General features: G+C 44.2%; 1 protein-coding gene across 1 annotated transcript in view; it reads left to right on the plus strand.

Moving 5' to 3' along the window:
• Positions 1–223: 223 nt before the first annotated feature.
• Positions 224–16,117, plus strand: part of XPO5 (exportin 5) — a gene marked incomplete at its 5' end in the record, with an annotated part of 28,832 nt that continues 12,938 nt past the window's right edge. The window contains 18 exons of the mRNA XM_010194029.1: positions 224–345; positions 964–1,036; positions 1,640–1,777; positions 2,083–2,265; positions 4,169–4,195; positions 4,531–4,716; positions 5,400–5,476; positions 5,913–6,012; positions 7,197–7,280; positions 7,683–7,808; positions 8,033–8,123; positions 9,589–9,717; positions 10,426–10,541; positions 12,128–12,283; positions 12,699–12,740; positions 13,348–13,455; positions 14,781–14,980; positions 16,025–16,117. The exon at positions 16,025–16,117 is cut by the window's right edge and continues 2 nt beyond it. Coding sequence (XP_010192331.1) covers positions 224–345; positions 964–1,036; positions 1,640–1,777; positions 2,083–2,265; positions 4,169–4,195; positions 4,531–4,716; positions 5,400–5,476; positions 5,913–6,012; positions 7,197–7,280; positions 7,683–7,808; positions 8,033–8,123; positions 9,589–9,717; positions 10,426–10,541; positions 12,128–12,283; positions 12,699–12,740; positions 13,348–13,455; positions 14,781–14,980; positions 16,025–16,117 — 2,051 coding nt within the window. The remainder of the gene's footprint in view (positions 346–963; positions 1,037–1,639; positions 1,778–2,082; positions 2,266–4,168; positions 4,196–4,530; positions 4,717–5,399; positions 5,477–5,912; positions 6,013–7,196; positions 7,281–7,682; positions 7,809–8,032; positions 8,124–9,588; positions 9,718–10,425; positions 10,542–12,127; positions 12,284–12,698; positions 12,741–13,347; positions 13,456–14,780; positions 14,981–16,024) is intronic.

A 16,117-nucleotide genomic window follows, 5' to 3' on the forward strand; every position in this document is an offset into this window, starting at 1 on the left:
CCCCTGAGGCGCTGTGCGTCGTCAGCAGGTGGGGGAAGGTGGTGGGGGCTGCGCCTGCGCGGCGCTGTGAGGTCGGGCGTCCCCCGTGAGGGGTCGCCCCCTTCTTCTCCATGCTATCTCCCCATCTCCCCCGCCGTTCTGTTACTGGCCGCCCGACAGACACCCCCTCCCGTGTCAGATTCGGTGTTTTAACTGCTGCTGCTTGTCCCCGGTCTTTTACTAGTTCTGCGAGGAGTTCAAGGAGAAGTGTCCCATCTGTGTGCCCTGCGGGTTGAAGCTGGCGGAGAAGACACAGACGGCCATCGTCCGGCACTTTGGCATGCAGATTCTGGAGCATGTGGTCAAGTACGACAGCTCCTCCTGCCACCTGTGCCCCTGCGCTGGGGAAGGGTACTGGCCCACTGCCATGCAGCCACTGGCATGGGCTCTGCTCCTGTGCGGTTCCCGCTTTCAGGATGCAGAGAGGCTGTTCCACAGCAGAGGACACTTGTTGTCCTGCTCTGTTTCTTTCCTCCTCTGGAAAAGGAGGAGAGGAGCAAACAGCTTTCAGTTGGGTTGGGAAGGTTAATTCACCATGCTCTAAAACACATTGACAGTGCAGGATGTAAATAAGCACTCAAGGTTATCATTAGGCCTTTCCAGCGCTCTTGTGCTAACAAAGAGGCTTTGTATTAGATCAGTTCTGAGATTCCTCTCTTGGCTGCCTCTACAGACCTGATGCTTTGTGCTTTTGCTGCTGCATCTCATGTCTGTTGGCCTCAGTGGTGCACGCCCATTCTCCCTCATCAGTTTTAACTCAACGTTTTCATTAAGGGATTGGGCACTGGCAGGGTCAGTGAGCTGTAGCGTCTCTCACTCGTTTAGGTTAAGAAGCAATAATTCATTGAGAATTAAGTCATAAATCCTTATAAATGTTTTGACTTGGTGTCCTTTTTGTCACTTTGTTTTGACTCTCTTGAACAGGTTCCGCTGGAACAACATGCCTCGTCTAGAAAAAGTTTATCTAAAGAACAATGTCATGGGCCTCATATCCAGTGTAAGTACCTTCTACTCTAGACTTCTCTGAAGCATTATTCTTTCACTTGGAGATAGAGAGGGGGAGTAAAAAGGAAAAAGGACTCCAGTTAATTAGCACAGAGGACCTAAACTCAATTCTGCATTTCTTTCCTTTCTTGCTGTGCATCCCCAGTTGTTCCAGTACTTTTCTCTGTCTTGTGGTCAGGTTGATAACCATGTCAGCTCCCATGGCAGGAAGTTGTGGGGCTTGTATAGCATATATAAGGTACTTTTTCTTTTCTTAGGAGGAAATGCAGTAAATATGGATGCTCTTACCCTTTGCAAGAGTACTAAAGTTATTGTATTAGTTGATTTTTCTCTATCATGATTGTATTCATGACCAAATGACCTTCTTTTGAGGAAAATCCTTCTAGTTCCAAGAGTTTACTAGCTGTGGGTGCTTGGGAAGATAAGAATGTTATCCGAAGTAGGTGGGGATGAAGAGCTGCCCAATGATGGGTTTGTTGGCTTTTTTTTTTATTTTGTGTTGTTTGGATTATTTGCAACCAGTGTGCTTCCTGGGTCAGAATTATAAATGGCTGGTGTCTGCTAGTTTGTGTAACTCTGCTCTTTCTTATTGCAGGGAACTCAAAGTATTCTAGAGGAGGAAAGTCACATTAAGGATGTTCTGTCTCGCATTGTGGTGGAGATGATCAAGCGTGAATGGCCTCAGCACTGGCCTGACATGTTAAAGGAGCTGGATACTCTCTCCAAGCAAGGGGTATGAAATACAGCTGTCTCTTCTACTTGCACATAGCATGGGTTTCAGTCTTCCGTCATCCTGAGGAAAGCCTAACTCACACATGGTCAGTTGAGATAAGCTGATGATGGACTCAAAAATCTCTGTAAGATGAAGTTATTTTAGATGATTTTAGCAGAGACAAGGCCATCCCTGTGTCTTGTTTTTCCAAGATGTGACTTGTATCTTCATGCACGCTCGCTTTCTCTCTACATCTCTGAACTGGTCTCTAGCGATTTTAATGTTTACACTGTGCTAATAGAGTGTATTTCATTTTGGAACATCAGGAAACTCAGACAGAACTGGTGATGTTCATCCTCCTACGTCTGGCAGAGGATGTGGTGACTTTTCAAACTCTGCCTACTCAGCGGCGACGAGATATCCAGCAAACCCTCACCCAGAACATGGAGAAGATCTTCAGCTTCCTACTAACTGCCCTGCAGCAGAATGTCAACAAGTACAGACGCATGGTAAGAGTCTGCTTTCCTTGGGTTCAGTCAGTGCTGGAGGCGTTTAGGAGTTGGGATACAACTCACAAGTTTTTGGGGAAGCAAATACAGAAACTCTCTGAAATCTGTTGCTGCAAGGTAGGGTTCTGCTGTGGCCTGGGAAGCCAGTGCTGATCAGAGAGACTGAACACACAAGGGTGGCAGGGTTAGTGTTGATAGTTTAGATTTGCTGGTTTACGTGGCCTGAGTGGGTGTGTGTCTCATCCGTGCTGTTGGAATGCTCTGCTGACGTGAGGGGCGTACAGCTTAGCAAAAGAGAGGTGCAATTGTGGCTAAAATGAGTAGATTTGAGGTAGTTTATGTAACACAGTGGTAAAGAGATGCCGACCTGGGCTCGCATGTGCTCTCATGCTGCAGCAGTGTCTTTGTAGTGATGCACCAAAGTGCTTGAGTTTTTGATGTCTCAGCATTGCATCTGGGCCTCTCTGGTCCTTTTCTCCAAGAGATCAGGTCAGGAAGCCCTTTTTTTGGCAAATTGTGATGAGGAATGCTCTTCCTTTTTGTGTAAGGAATCATCTTTCCTGAATTCTTACCTAGTCAGAGATATGCAGGCTGGTGAAGACAAGTCTCTACCCTAGTCTGTTCCTGTGAGAAGGAAGTGGATTTGAGAGTGAAGCACAACTGAGAAACCAATCTAGAAATAAGTTGCTTAGATGTATTTCTTGTTCTTTCCTTCTGTGAATTAAAATCCAAAGTTGCACTAAATGTGAAACTGGGAGGTAATGAAAACCTCTCTCCTTCCTGACTTCTGTTCATTTTCCTGGTGCACTGACAGGCTGAGCAAATCCACCTGTAGAGCAGTCAGCTCTCTGTGCAATCTATGGTGGTGGGTGGGGGACCCCAGTCCATTTTGTAGTCTGGTTGAAATGCATTTCCAGGTAAGGTTTGAATTGCAATGCTTGAGGCTCTGAAGTGTGGCTGCTTCTGCTAATGGTGGAATCTTTCTGATTGGCAAGGTTGGAGCATCCCAGGAACAAGAAGCCCTCACCATTTCACAGGTTAGCAGATCTTTGGGATGTTTGTGCACAGGGTAAATTCTGAGGGTTGGGCGTTCAGTTACCTATCTGCACACTGAGACAGGAGGAGATGGTGGATGGTTCCCCAGGGCCATAATCTGCAGTGCTGCAGTATGCAGTTCTGGTATGGTGACTCAGTTAAACCTTTGGGACACAACCAGATTAACTTAAAATCACTACCCTGAGTACATTGATGGACAGTTTCCAAACCAAAGCCTTGGAGCAGAAAGAAATGTTTGTGGTGTCTTCGCTTCCGAGAAACAAATCAGACCTGAGTGTCTGAGGGACTTGTTGTATTAGTCGAAAAGATGGTGCAAGCAGGACATTGCTGCTGTTAACTGGGAGTCAGGCTGTAAGCTCTTGCCCCAGCTCTCTCTGCAGCTGCCTTCCTTACGATGGACAAATCACTTACCCTTTTCACACATCAATCTCAGTACATAAAAGCCACCAGCATCTTTCAGAGTCTGGCTTTTGGATATAAGTTGTTCTAAAAGGTCAAAAGTTTCTTCCCTGGAAGCTTCCAGGAAGCACTGAAAGGACTTTCCTTCTTGTCCCCTGTGTCTCCCTGATGCCCGCTGACTGGAGTGTCATCTTTTGGATGAGAAGGAGGCTGTGGCTTAACTTGCAAGTGAAAGGCCTGCTGTCTTAGCTGCCAGGGGGCTGTGGAGGTTGTTACAATGGCTGCAGCCATGTCATGAGCAGGAGACTGCTGCAGCCTCTGTCACTGGGGAGATGTTCTGTGAAGCTTCTTCTGGCTGTGTTCTTGAGAACATGCCTGTCCAGCAGTGGCTGGGCAGAAGTGTGTGTGCTGTAGCTGCTCACTTACCCTCTCTTGTTTTCTTTTTCAGAAGACTGATCTGGCTCAGGAGCCAAAGGTGAGTGGAACTGCGCAGGAGTTAGTGCATTTGTCATTCTTAAGACCAAGATAGCTTAGAACCAGGGTTCTCCCAGATTTTGGAGTCTGTTACCTGTAATTCTTATTTACAGATGGGTTTGTTCACCCATAATACAAATTTCTGGAGAAGAGAAAATTGAGGCACAAGTGAAGAAATGCCCAGGTCTTAATTGGCATCCTTAGTGTGGGAAATTGGACCCTTCTGCTTTCATCTCACTCTCAGGGTGTTTCCTGATACTGTTCTTCCAGGATATGGGCGGCTTTAGGTGGGAATTGGTGTTTCTCTCTGACCTCTTGCCTCCTCTCTGTTCACAGGCCCAGGCAAACTGTCGCGTGGGGGTAGCAGCACTCAACACCTTGGCTGGCTACATTGACTGGGTGGCCCTGAGCCACATCACAGCAGACAACTGCAAACTCTTGGAGATGTTGTGTCTGCTCCTAAATGAACCTGAGCTCCAAATAGGAGCAGCAGAGTGTCTCCTGATTGCTGTCAGCAGGAAAGTGAGTACTTCAGCTCCTCTGGCTCCCCCTTGTTTTTCTCCTATTCTCCTATATAACTCTTCAGATTGAGCAATGATATCTTTGTCCTTTTATTTAAGAAGCAAAATTCAAATTTGGCTGCTTATGTTAATGTTATTTAGCATGCATGCCATGCCAGCATACATACAGCAACTGTTGGAATCCTTTCCAACTTCTGTGTTGCCTTTTCTTGCAGTTTTGAAGTTGGTGATTCCCATTAACTTTTTTCTCTTACTTTCTATAACTATAAAGTGGGAAATACTGTCACCAGCTATGTCATCTGACAGCTCAGAGCAATAACAGCAGGATCTAAACAGGTGATTTGACCCATACATCCACAAGCAGCTTAGTGTTAAGACTGAGTGTTTATCAGCTGCCTTTATATAACTAGCCAGTCTGCAGTGAAGGAGAGCTAATGTCTCAGGATCAGTTTTGCAGTTTAAAGTTCCTGTGGTGGGATTGCTGGGGAAATTCTTCAGATCAGGAATACCTTCAAGGTTTTTTTGGCAAGTTTTTACTGAAATCGTGTGGAATGTAAGCCATCCTCCAGATGGAAGGACAACTGGGGATCTCCTCACTTCACTTGCAGATGGGAATAAATAGTTATGTAGGTGGGAATAAATGGTTATGTTCTAATTGAGGCATTTGGCGTATTTTACACATAGGGTAAGCTGGAGGATCGGAGGCCTCTGATGGTCTTGTTTGGAGATGTTGCCATGCACTACATTCTGTCTGCTGCCCAGTGAGTACCATCCTGCTGCTATTTCACACAACTGCATACAAATGGCTTTGTAGATGTGATTTGCAAAAGATATTGCTGTTTAACTGCAGGAAGCTGGGACAGGGTTAGAAGAGAGCAAAACAACATTTATTTTACAAAACCTGAAAAACTGCAAGTTTTTTCAAATCCCGTAATTGAAGGACAAAGTGGTGTCAATATCACAGCTTCCCCAGTTTTCTCTTTAGCCTGAAACTGATCCGGAGGGATGCTTTCAGAGAAGCAATTTCAGAGGCTTTAGGTGCCAATAAAGCAGTATTTTTTGATAATAGCAAATAAAATCCCACTGCAATAAAATCAAATTGCTGTAGTCCTTTTTTTATCTACAAGATAAACAGCAGTGTGCCTGTTACCTACAGCGTAACTGTGATCCTGTTTTTCCTGCTCCCCTTGTTCCCAGGACAGCAGACGGAGAAGGCCTCGTAGAGAAGCACTATGTGTTCTTGAAGAGACTTTGCCAAGTTTTGTGCGCATTGGGCAGCCAGCTGTGTGCATTGCTGGTAAGTCTCTTCTAATCCTATTAGCAACCCTGGCAAGGCTAGTTTTTAGGACTGGAGGTTCTCTCTGCTCATTTTGTTACAGTAGGTTTCTCTTCACACACTTGGCAAAGGCAGAAATGGCTCTGCTTGCAAGTGGGATAACTGTATCCTGCCAAGTCATAGGCCTGTGGAATGGACGGACCCTGACAGATTCTAGGCCTCTGCCATCAATTATCATCTCCTGTAACCTCTAAAATACTGAGGCTTCATTGAAAATTGGTCAAGTTTCTTGCTGTCTACTGCTACAGAAACACTATTCCAAGAAATTACTCTTGTGTTGGAAGCTTGTTAAATTTTCCTATTTAAAATAACTCAAAAAGTATACCTGTTTGTTCTTCTACCAAGATTCACTCAAGATGAAGGAAGAAACAGGTTTTGTTCCTGCTTTTCATCTTTCCTATGCTTTGTTTTGATGCTGAGATGAAGATGCACACCAAAACTTTGCATGCCATGCTGGCTGCCAAATTCCTGCTCTCTCTGTTCAACACAGTGCTTCTATAGTAAGGAAGGCAGGTTTGTTGAGAGATGCTGTTTGTAGGGAGACTAAGGCAGCCAACCTGTGCAAGTGATTAGAGCAGGGTAAATTCTGGCAGAAAGGGAAAGAAAAAAAAAACCCTTTTGAGAATTTATCTCAAAGAATGGACAGCAAACAAAGGGGGTGTTTTAAGTTTCAGTGATTTTACTTGCTGTTAGGTAGTGGGAGCTGTTAGTCTGTAATGAAGTAATGAGATGGAGATTTGAGTCCTCTCATCCAGATTCACTTGGGAGAGGCAGCACTGAGTTGTACAGCTCCAGAACAGGGATCTTGAAGGCATCAGGTCATATTATGTTTAGTGAGGAGCAGCAAAACCTTGAATTTATGGCTCTGGGTAAAACTTAAGTTCCTGACAAACATCCCACAAAGTTCTTAGTAGAGGAGATGTCCAACCCCCAGGCTGGTCAGCAGAACTTGCTACTCCTCAGGCTATGCTGGTTTCAGAAAAAAAAAATCACAGCTGTTTGTTGTTTTTGTCTCTGCTCCTTTACAGTCCTACAGTCCATGTCCTTGGATGTAGTGCTCCTGCTTTGCGCAGAGACGTACCATTTGTGAGCCCAGCTTGACAAAGAGTTAGTATTTTGTCTGAAATTATTTGTCTTCCTAATAGGGCTCAGATTCTGATGTGGAAGCGCCACCCAACTTTGGAAAATACCTTGACTCATTTTTAGCCTTCACAACCCATCCCAGCCAGGTATGTAAAGGGCTGAAAGTCTTGTGTATGTCTATGTAAGAAGGTGTGGATGCATAATTGAACTAACCTATAGAAGAGTGCAGAACTCCAGCTACCAAATACTGCTCTTCAGGCTCTCAGTTTCAGCTGAAGGCAGCATGGTTTCTCCTCTCATTACCACCCCATCAGGAATAGTGCCTGACACAGGTGCTGGGTAGAAAATACAGAATTTGCAATCAGCCCTAGTATCTTCTTAGAGACTTTTGGCATTCTGTAAGTTTGAGCCTGCAAAGTGCCTTGGCCTCAACCAAATAGTCAGTGTAATTAGCTATCGCCTTCTAATAGTAGCACTCAATGTTAGCAGTGGAGATTCCAGCACTGAGATCCTTCGCTGTTCCCCTCTTTTCTCTCTTTTCCCCCCAGTTTCTGCGCTCTTCCACCCAGATCACATGGGGAGCCCTCTTTCGGCATGAAGTTTTGTCTCATGACCCCTTGTTGCTGGCTATGATTCCCAAGTATCTCCGTGCATCTATGACCAACTTAGTGAAGGTATGTGGGCCTCGTACCCAGATCGTTGTCAGAGGGTGCCTGGGTGAACATGACGTGTGGATTGTGGGGAAAAAACTACATTATTATTGTGTCTGCCAGAGACATCATTTCCAGGCAGCTGAGCAAACAGCTCTGTCTCAACATTTCACTGCCTGCTCCTTGAAGCTGGTGTTAGCTGTGATGGGTGACTTTCTCCTTCCTGACTTTGTCTGCTGTGTCTCCAGGTGGGCTTTCCCTCTAAAACAGACAGTCCCAGTTGTGAATACTCTCGCTTTGATTTTGACAGTGATGAGGACTTCAATGCCTTCTTCAACTGTAAGTTGCCATCACCCTGTGTGGATGCTGTTGTTTGTACCTTTCCTCTTACTTTCAGTTCTGTCTGAGCGTGGAGCCTACCATGTTGGCTTGGCAGCTTCCACTTGTGTTTTGACTCTTTCAACCTGGATCTTGGAGTTGAATTAATTTAGGATTTTTCTGTGGCAGCTCAAGCATTTAATTTTACTTAATTTTTTCCTATTATTTTGCTTGCTGGCCAGGTAGGTTGCCTAGTAGCATTTGCTACCTGGTGTCAATGAAAATGTGCCTCTTGGTCACCTAAAGGAGGAAATAAAACAGCCTGGAGTCCTGCTCAGATTAGGAGAGGAAGGCAGCTTACAAAAGACTTTAAATGTCATTCCAGAAAGATGATCTGTTCTGGCCCTGCTAAAAAGCTTCTGGTTCATAACCAGTAGCTATAGTTGAGCAATTAAAATAACCAATTTCAATAATTATCTTAAACCAGAAAAAAGAAAATCCTGGATGTTAATAATTTTTTTTTCCTTTCTTTTTGTATTTTACTTACCAAAACTGAAGCTGGTTCTCACTGGCTGATATAGTTTGGTATTCACTTGGTGTGTGGGAGGATATACTTAATAAATTACTTAAATTCTTACTTCGTACATTTATGTTTGAAGATTTTAAGTGTTGCTTTTTTTATTGCTTATTAGATTATTTTTTCCTTGCTGTAATAAATCTATTTGGGTAGAAATCAAAAAGTAGCTAAATGCAGAAAGCCAGAATTTGAAATCGTTTCAGGGAGTTAATTATATTAAATCATAAAACTGATTTGAAACACAAAATAAAATAACTTGATAAAACAACATTTTTAAACAATGTAAGTTACACCTGTAGTCAGCAGAGCTGATTCTTTTGTGTGGTCACGTACTGGAATATTTCGGAACAAAGTACATTCCTGTTCTGTACATTGCTTTTAATGTCTTTGAAATTGAAAGCAAGACTTATTTGGGTTTTCTGAGTTTGCATTAGTTTGTCAGCCTAGAATCTGAACTGGGCTAATTTGAATAATCTAGAAAAAGTGTGTTTAGCTGAAGGAAGTGGTAGTTATCTAATGCTGGTTTTCTGTCTCAGTAGCTCAGGGTGCTTTGTAAGCAGTAAACATGTATAGTTTGAAGACATTTTTAAATGAAAAATAGAGGCTTAATTGTAGTAAATCTGGGTTTAGCATAGATTTTCATAACTCATACTGCATTTTAATTGCACTACTTTTTATGTTAATCCATCATTTTTTAGTCTATTTAAATGGACTACATTTTTTACTACTTAAAAAAATGACTCATCCTGTTGCACCTAGTTTACTGATTGTGTATCTGAGCTTACTGCACAGCCATTGCCAGAGCAACAGGCCATAATGTTCCCAGGTCTGCAAAGCTGCAGGTGAGCTTTGGGGAAGGGAGCATTTGCAGCATCAGCGTGTTGCACGGTTTCTGATTTTTCATGGCAGCTTTCCGAGCCCAGCAGGGAGAGGTGATGAGGATGGCTTGTCGTCTGGATCCTCGAACTGGCTTCCAAATGGCTGGTGAATGGCTGAAGTACCAACTCACAGCTCCTGTCGATACTGGACCCATGAACTGTAAGTTACCTGGAAACAAAAAATAGTGATGTGGAATTTGTTTTTTAATTCAGGGCCAGAATAAATGTCTTTGCCTTTTTTTCTTTTTTTTTTAAGGCAGAGCCAGGACTCCACACTACGCTTTCAGGTTTTTAAGGTCTTTGCAAGTTAAAAGCAAAGTCAAATCAAACCCAGCTCACCCCAAATTTAACCCTTTGTAATCTACCTATGGAATAGCTAATGTGAAGCCCATGGCTCCTCCTTTTCTTCCCCTGAATCGCTCTGCTAAACAGATGCAGCTGTCCCCCGATACAATTTTACAATTATTTGGGCCTTGGTATGTCCGTAACATATTTTTGTCCAGGGAAGTTCTACCTGTCAGTCACCTTACTTTCCTCCTGTGAAGTCAAACCAAGGGCAGCCTTGCCTGCAGTGCCGAGTCTGGGAATGTGCTCTCCCTGCTTTTCTTTTCTCTTCTGTGATTTGTTGGTGGTGCTCCCTGTAGTATGTCAAAGATCAGACTTAGGTCTCACAAGCCTTCACTTGAATGAGGCAAATCACATGGAAGCACCTTAATTGCTCCCAGTCCATCCCTGCTAGGCATCTACAGGGAGAACTGTGTGACCAAAATACCGAGTGGTAAAGTGTTGCTGTGCCAGAGCTTATCAGCCTGGTGGTGTGCATGCAAGGAGGAGCATGGTGAGAGCTCCAGTGTTCTCTTCCTTTCAGCTAAGACAGGCGAAGGCCTCTGCTCCATCTTCTCTCCATCCTTTGTGCAGTGGGATGCTATGACCTTCTTCTCGGAGAGTGTCATCAGCCAGATGTTTCGAACCCTGGATAAAGACGTATGTGTACCAGATGCTCTTGCCTGCTCTCCTGGCTTGTTCAGAGTTGATACGAGTGGGGTTTTTTCAGCTATGTTGTCCTTGAAAAGTCTGTAGTAACCAGTTACTTCCATGTAAAAACCCAGATTGTTTGATGAGTGATTGTCATGAGGAGTAGTGACCTTTCTTTGTAGTAGTGATCTTTCTTTTCATTGGCCAAGAAGGCCAATGGCATCCTGGGGTGTATCAGAAGGGGTGTGGTGAGTAGGTCGAGAGAAGTTCTCCTTCCCCTCTACTCTGCCCTGGTGAGACCGCATTTGGAATATTGTGTTCAGTTCTGGGCCCCTCAGTTCAAGAAGGACAGGGAATTGCTTGAAAGAGTCCAGCGCAGACCCACAAAGATGATGGAGGGAGTGGAGCATCTCCCTTATGAGGAGCAGCTGAGGGAACTGGGCCTCTTTAGCTTGGAGAAGAGGAGACTGAGGGGAGACCTCATTAATGTTTATAAATTTGTAAAGGGCGAGTGTCAGGAGGAAGGAGCCAGGCTCTTCTCAGTGACAGCCAATGACAGGACAAGGGGCAGTGGGTGCAAGCTGGAGCACAGGAGGTTCAATCTGAACATGAGGAAAAACTTTTTCACTGTAAGGGTTACGGAGCACTGGACCAGGCTGCCCGGAGAGGTTGTGGAGTCTCCTTCTCTGGAGACATTCAAAACCTGCCTGGACGTGTTCCTGTGTGACCTAGTCTAGGTGATCCTGCTCTGGCAGGGGGGTTGGACTGGATGATCTTTCGAGGTCCCTTCCAACTCCTGAGATTCTGTGATTCTGAGAGTCTTTAGATGGGACCAAACTCATGCTGGCTTCCTCTCAGGCATGTCTTGGTTCTGGACACTATGCCATGAGAAGTCGCAGGAGATCACCCAGATGGCATGCTTTGACTTAGAGCCTTGCTAGAGGAGAACTGCTTAAGCAGAAATTTCCTGAGTTTATTCTTTTTCATTATACCCTGATTAGATTTTAAAACAAAAACAGAAAACCAAACTTTTAAATAATTGAGAGAAACTCATGCTCAGGGAGTAGAAGATTGGAAGCAATTTTTCTCCACTTTAACAGCAGGCAAATCAGAAGGACAGCATTTTTTTTCATTAGTCTGAGGTAGACTGACTTGATTTTTTTATTTTAATTAGATTAGGCTGCTCACACACCTTAGTTCATCATTCTGATCACAGCAAAATAATTATAGTCATTAATGAAGCATGGAATCTATTGGACAGAGTCAAGAGGAGAATTGGGAGCCAAACTGAGAGAGAGTAAAATTGCCTTTCCCAGGCCCAAGCAATGTTATGGGGACATCTCAAGACTGCCCTACCAACAATGGCAATGCTGCCGTCCTTTTTCCCTTAGCAAGTGCACATAGCATGCAGTTAAACTGAGGTTTCTCTTGTTTTTCTGTCTGCTTTGAGAACAGCTGTGTTCAGCTGAGAGGTCTGATATAATAGCAGCAGCTCTGCCTACCTCTAGGAGTTGCAGGATGTGTGCTACAGGCTGAAGTGCTGAGTGTTGATACTTTTTTTCTTTCCTTCTGCTTTCCCTTTCCTGCCTCTGTAGGAAATCCCAGTGAGTGATGGCATAGATCTACTGCAGCTTGTCCTTAATTTTGAAACAAAAGATCCTCTCATCCTGTCCTGTGTGCTCACCAATGTCTCTGCTCTCTTCCCATTTGTCACTTACCGACCAGAATACCTACCACAAGTACTCTCCAAGGTAGGTACACGCAGGCAGTGCTAAAATCAAATAGGCTTTTCCTGGTGCAGGGCCCTTGTACTAAACTGCAGAGTTGGCATTGCTGTCAGAGAGGGACTATCCTTCGTGTTAAAGATGGGAAAATCTGAGACTGACTCTTGTTCAAGAAGAAACAATGTCAAATAACATAAATTTTGCGGTTCCTAGCCTTAAGTCTTAACATTAAGTGCATGCTCTTGACAGTAAACGCCATGTTTTATTTCAAGGCCTCACTGTGCTGATGATTTGTCTGTCAGCTTTCGTCAAGGATTCTTCACTGATTTTCATGAAATTACACCACAGTCTTATGATCTGTTCCTTGAGCTCAAAACACATGTGAATGCTAGATGTTAACAAATGACATCAGGTTTTGGATTTTTCCTCTCTTTTCTCACAGCTGTTTGCTTCAGTTACCTTTGAAGTTATAGAAGAAAGTAAGGTACGTCTGAATTGCTCTCTGCCAGTAAGATATAACAGTTGGATTAAATCATGCTCTCTTCTTGAGAGCATGCCAAGTCTGAAGACTCTGCTCTAGTTGGCTTCTCAAGTATAGTCCTGCTCCTTGAAAAGGCTAGGAAGTCTAGATATAGCTGTGATCCCTTCTTGGTTGACATGGTCTAATAAGCTTTGGCTCACAAACTTAGAAGGCCATAGATGTGTTCTAAGGCCAGTGCTCTTAGTCCCAAAGCATATGCTGGCCTTCCAGAGAGTGAAATCCCTTCATTAGCTGTGGGTACTCTTCAGTGGTTGGTATATGTGGCTGTGAAGGATGGCTGTAAAGCTGCCAGCTACCTAGGCAGTGCTTGGAGTCTTGAAGTAGAGAGACCCATGGCATCCTCTCTCCTTGAGCACAGCTTCTTTGAACATGGGCTTCTTGGGTTAGCTACTGCTCCAGAGGAAGATCAGTTGTTGCATGATTGTTTGGGGTGGGGGGCATGGAAGAGCTTTTTAGATCTGTACTCAGCAGTGCAGAAAACTGTATGTAATGCATTTGTCTCTTGAAGATACCCTGCATTTGTCTGAACTTTTGTTTTGTTGCATTGAAGTTTGTTGTGTCTGTCCAGGCTCCTAGAACTCGAGCAGTGAAAAATGTAAGAAGGCATGCATGCTCCTCTATCATAAAGATGTGTCGGGATTACCCTCAGTTTGTCCTGGTATGTAAATTCAACTCTGTCATGAAAAGTCTTGCCTCAATTTCGGCCAGATTTTATGAAATCTTCAGCTTCCTTGGCTACAGCCTCTGTTTTTCTTCCAAGAAACATGCCTGCTCCACAAATGGCAAAGTGTTTTATTCCCTGCACCTCTCTTCTTCTCTCCTGCCCCCCAAAAATTTTCTGCCTGAAGAGCTGAATTGTGAAGTGATAAGTTAAATGAAAAGGTGATGAATTAAATTGAGAAGGGATGATATGGGAATGTTTGCCGAATTTCCATTTTGTCACTTGTGGTGGTCTCAGTTGATTCCTTAGCTGAAGACACTAGCAATGACTAATCTCCAGACTTTCTTCTGTTACTTAACAGAATGTGGCAGTAAGAGAATATTTGTTTTCTGGATTGGCTTGAGGAGACTAGAAAAAAACAAACGTGTTTAAAATCCATAAGCCAGCATTTTGTTTGGTTTTGCTGAACCAAACCTGCATGCAACATGCATAGCTCTAAACTCCTTTCTTTAGTGGAGTTTGTGTGGAGTGGCTCTAGGATTATGGGATCACCATAGGACATTGCTGGTTTAAACAAAGACATTTTTTGAGGATACTAGTTAACGTAATTTAGGGATTCCAGTTTGCATTCTGCAGTAGCTGCTAATAGCGAGCGGGTTTCTCTTTGTCCCACCCTACTGGTCCTTGAACTGCAGCAATGCTCTCCCATTGCCAGCCAGACATTCTCACTGGAAGAGTCAAGGGCACAGAGCTGACCCAAAATACGTTCAGATGACTTTGCTGAAGAGGGGGTGTTTGCTAATGCTTGCACAAAGTTACAGGAAGACTTTGTTGTGACTAGAGTAGGCAAGGAAGAAACTCAAGTGTTCCTGTAGAGACACTGATAACCATACGGATCATTATTAACATAGTTGTGAGCAAAGAGATGGAAGAGTCCTAAGTCTGGCACTTGAGAGCCAAAGGAGCGAGGTGATTTCTGTGAACAAATAAAAGCACCAGAACTATTTTGAGGTGTGACACTGCTGTAAGGGATATGATTGCCTAGAAGAGAGAGATTTCCTCTGCTTACTTTAGTCATTCTGCACACTAAAGTAGACTGGACGCAGGATGATGATAGAGGGGTAGGGAAGAAAAGAGATTCTTTTAGAGTGAACATTCAGAGAGACGTGAGACTGAGAAGGAGATGGCTATGTAGCGAAAAGGTTACTTATACGTGTTCCTCCAGCTGTTCTGCAAGTACAATACACCCCACCTCTGCCTCCCCCGGTAGCCATCCTCCACACTAAATACATGACGCTTTTCCACTTGTATGTGTTTTCTAGCCAAACTTTGAGATGTTGTACAACCATGTGAAGCAGCTGCTCTCCAATGAGCTACTTCTGACACAGATGGAGAAGTGTGCTCTCATGGAAGCCCTCGTCCTCATCAGCAACCAGTTCAAGGACTATGAGCGGCAGAAAGCTTTCCTGGAGGAGCTCATGGCTCCTGTTGCTGGCTTATGGCTCTCCCCAGAGATGCAGAGGTATGGGTCATTTTTCTAAGCTTTGAGCTGGAGGTGTTACAGAGATAATGTGCCCAATATGGGAATGCACAAACAAAATGAGAGTGGGGGGGGGTGCCTTGTGACCTCCTGTGCTCTGGATAGTCGTCGTGGTAATAGCTCTCCTGCAGTTCAGAAACTGCCAGCTGAGTCTAAATGCTCTTTGTTGAAGTTTGCTAGGTAAGAGTTGTTTTAAGGTGACAGAGGAACACTTCCCAGCATCCTTAAAGCATTTGCAGAAAAGGGGCTGGAGCACCTCTCCTATGAAGACAGGCTGAGAGAGTTGGGGTTGTTCAGCCTGGAGAAAAGAAGGCTCTGGAGAGACCTTATAACGACCTTCCAGTACCTGAAAGATGCCTATTAGAAAGCTAGGGAAGAACTGTTCATAAGGGCATGTGTCAATAGGATGAGGGGTAATGGTTTTAAACTAGAAAAGGATAGATTTAGGTTGGATATTAGGGAAGAGTTCTTCAATACAAGGGAGGTAGATCACTGGAACAGGTTGCCCAGAGAGGTGGTGGAGGCCCTATCCTTGGATATTCAAGGTCAGGCTTGATGGGGCTCTGAGCAACCTGATCTGGTAACATTGTCCCTGCTCACTGCAGGGGGGTTGGACTGGATGATCTTTAAAGGTCCCTTCCAACCCAATACATTCTATGATTCTGTGAAAATGAGAAATAAAGCATGTTTTTCTCATATCCAGGAGAAGCTAGGAAGCGGAGTTCTCCTTACTAAAGCTGAGGTGTTCTGCAGCCCTGGGCTGCTGGGCATGCACAGTTTTCCTAGCAGGGCTGTCTTCATAAGAGATACAAAGGTTTTAGGCCCCCATGGCCCACAAGAACTGGAGATGTTTGAAGAGCACACATGTCTCTGTTGCTTTTTATTATGTTCTCATGTACAGTGTGGAGCACCATCTAGTCTATAGCCTGCTCTGTACTTGTTAAGATGTTTACTGCCAGCGCAAAGCTCTGCTCAGATTCTCTGGTACAAAAAGTAATCCCTGTTGTTGTCTTTTCCTGCTGCCAGAGTCCTCTCGGATCCTGAAGCCTTTATCGCCTATGTGGGTGCAGACAACAAAATTGCTGATCCAGTCTTGGAAGATCCTAGTGGCCTGGACCG

The sequence above is a fragment of the Mesitornis unicolor genome, unplaced genomic scaffold, assembly GCF_000695765.1.
Source record: "Mesitornis unicolor isolate BGI_N332 unplaced genomic scaffold, ASM69576v1 scaffold29381, whole genome shotgun sequence".
NCBI lineage: Eukaryota > Metazoa > Chordata > Aves > Mesitornithiformes > Mesitornithidae > Mesitornis > Mesitornis unicolor.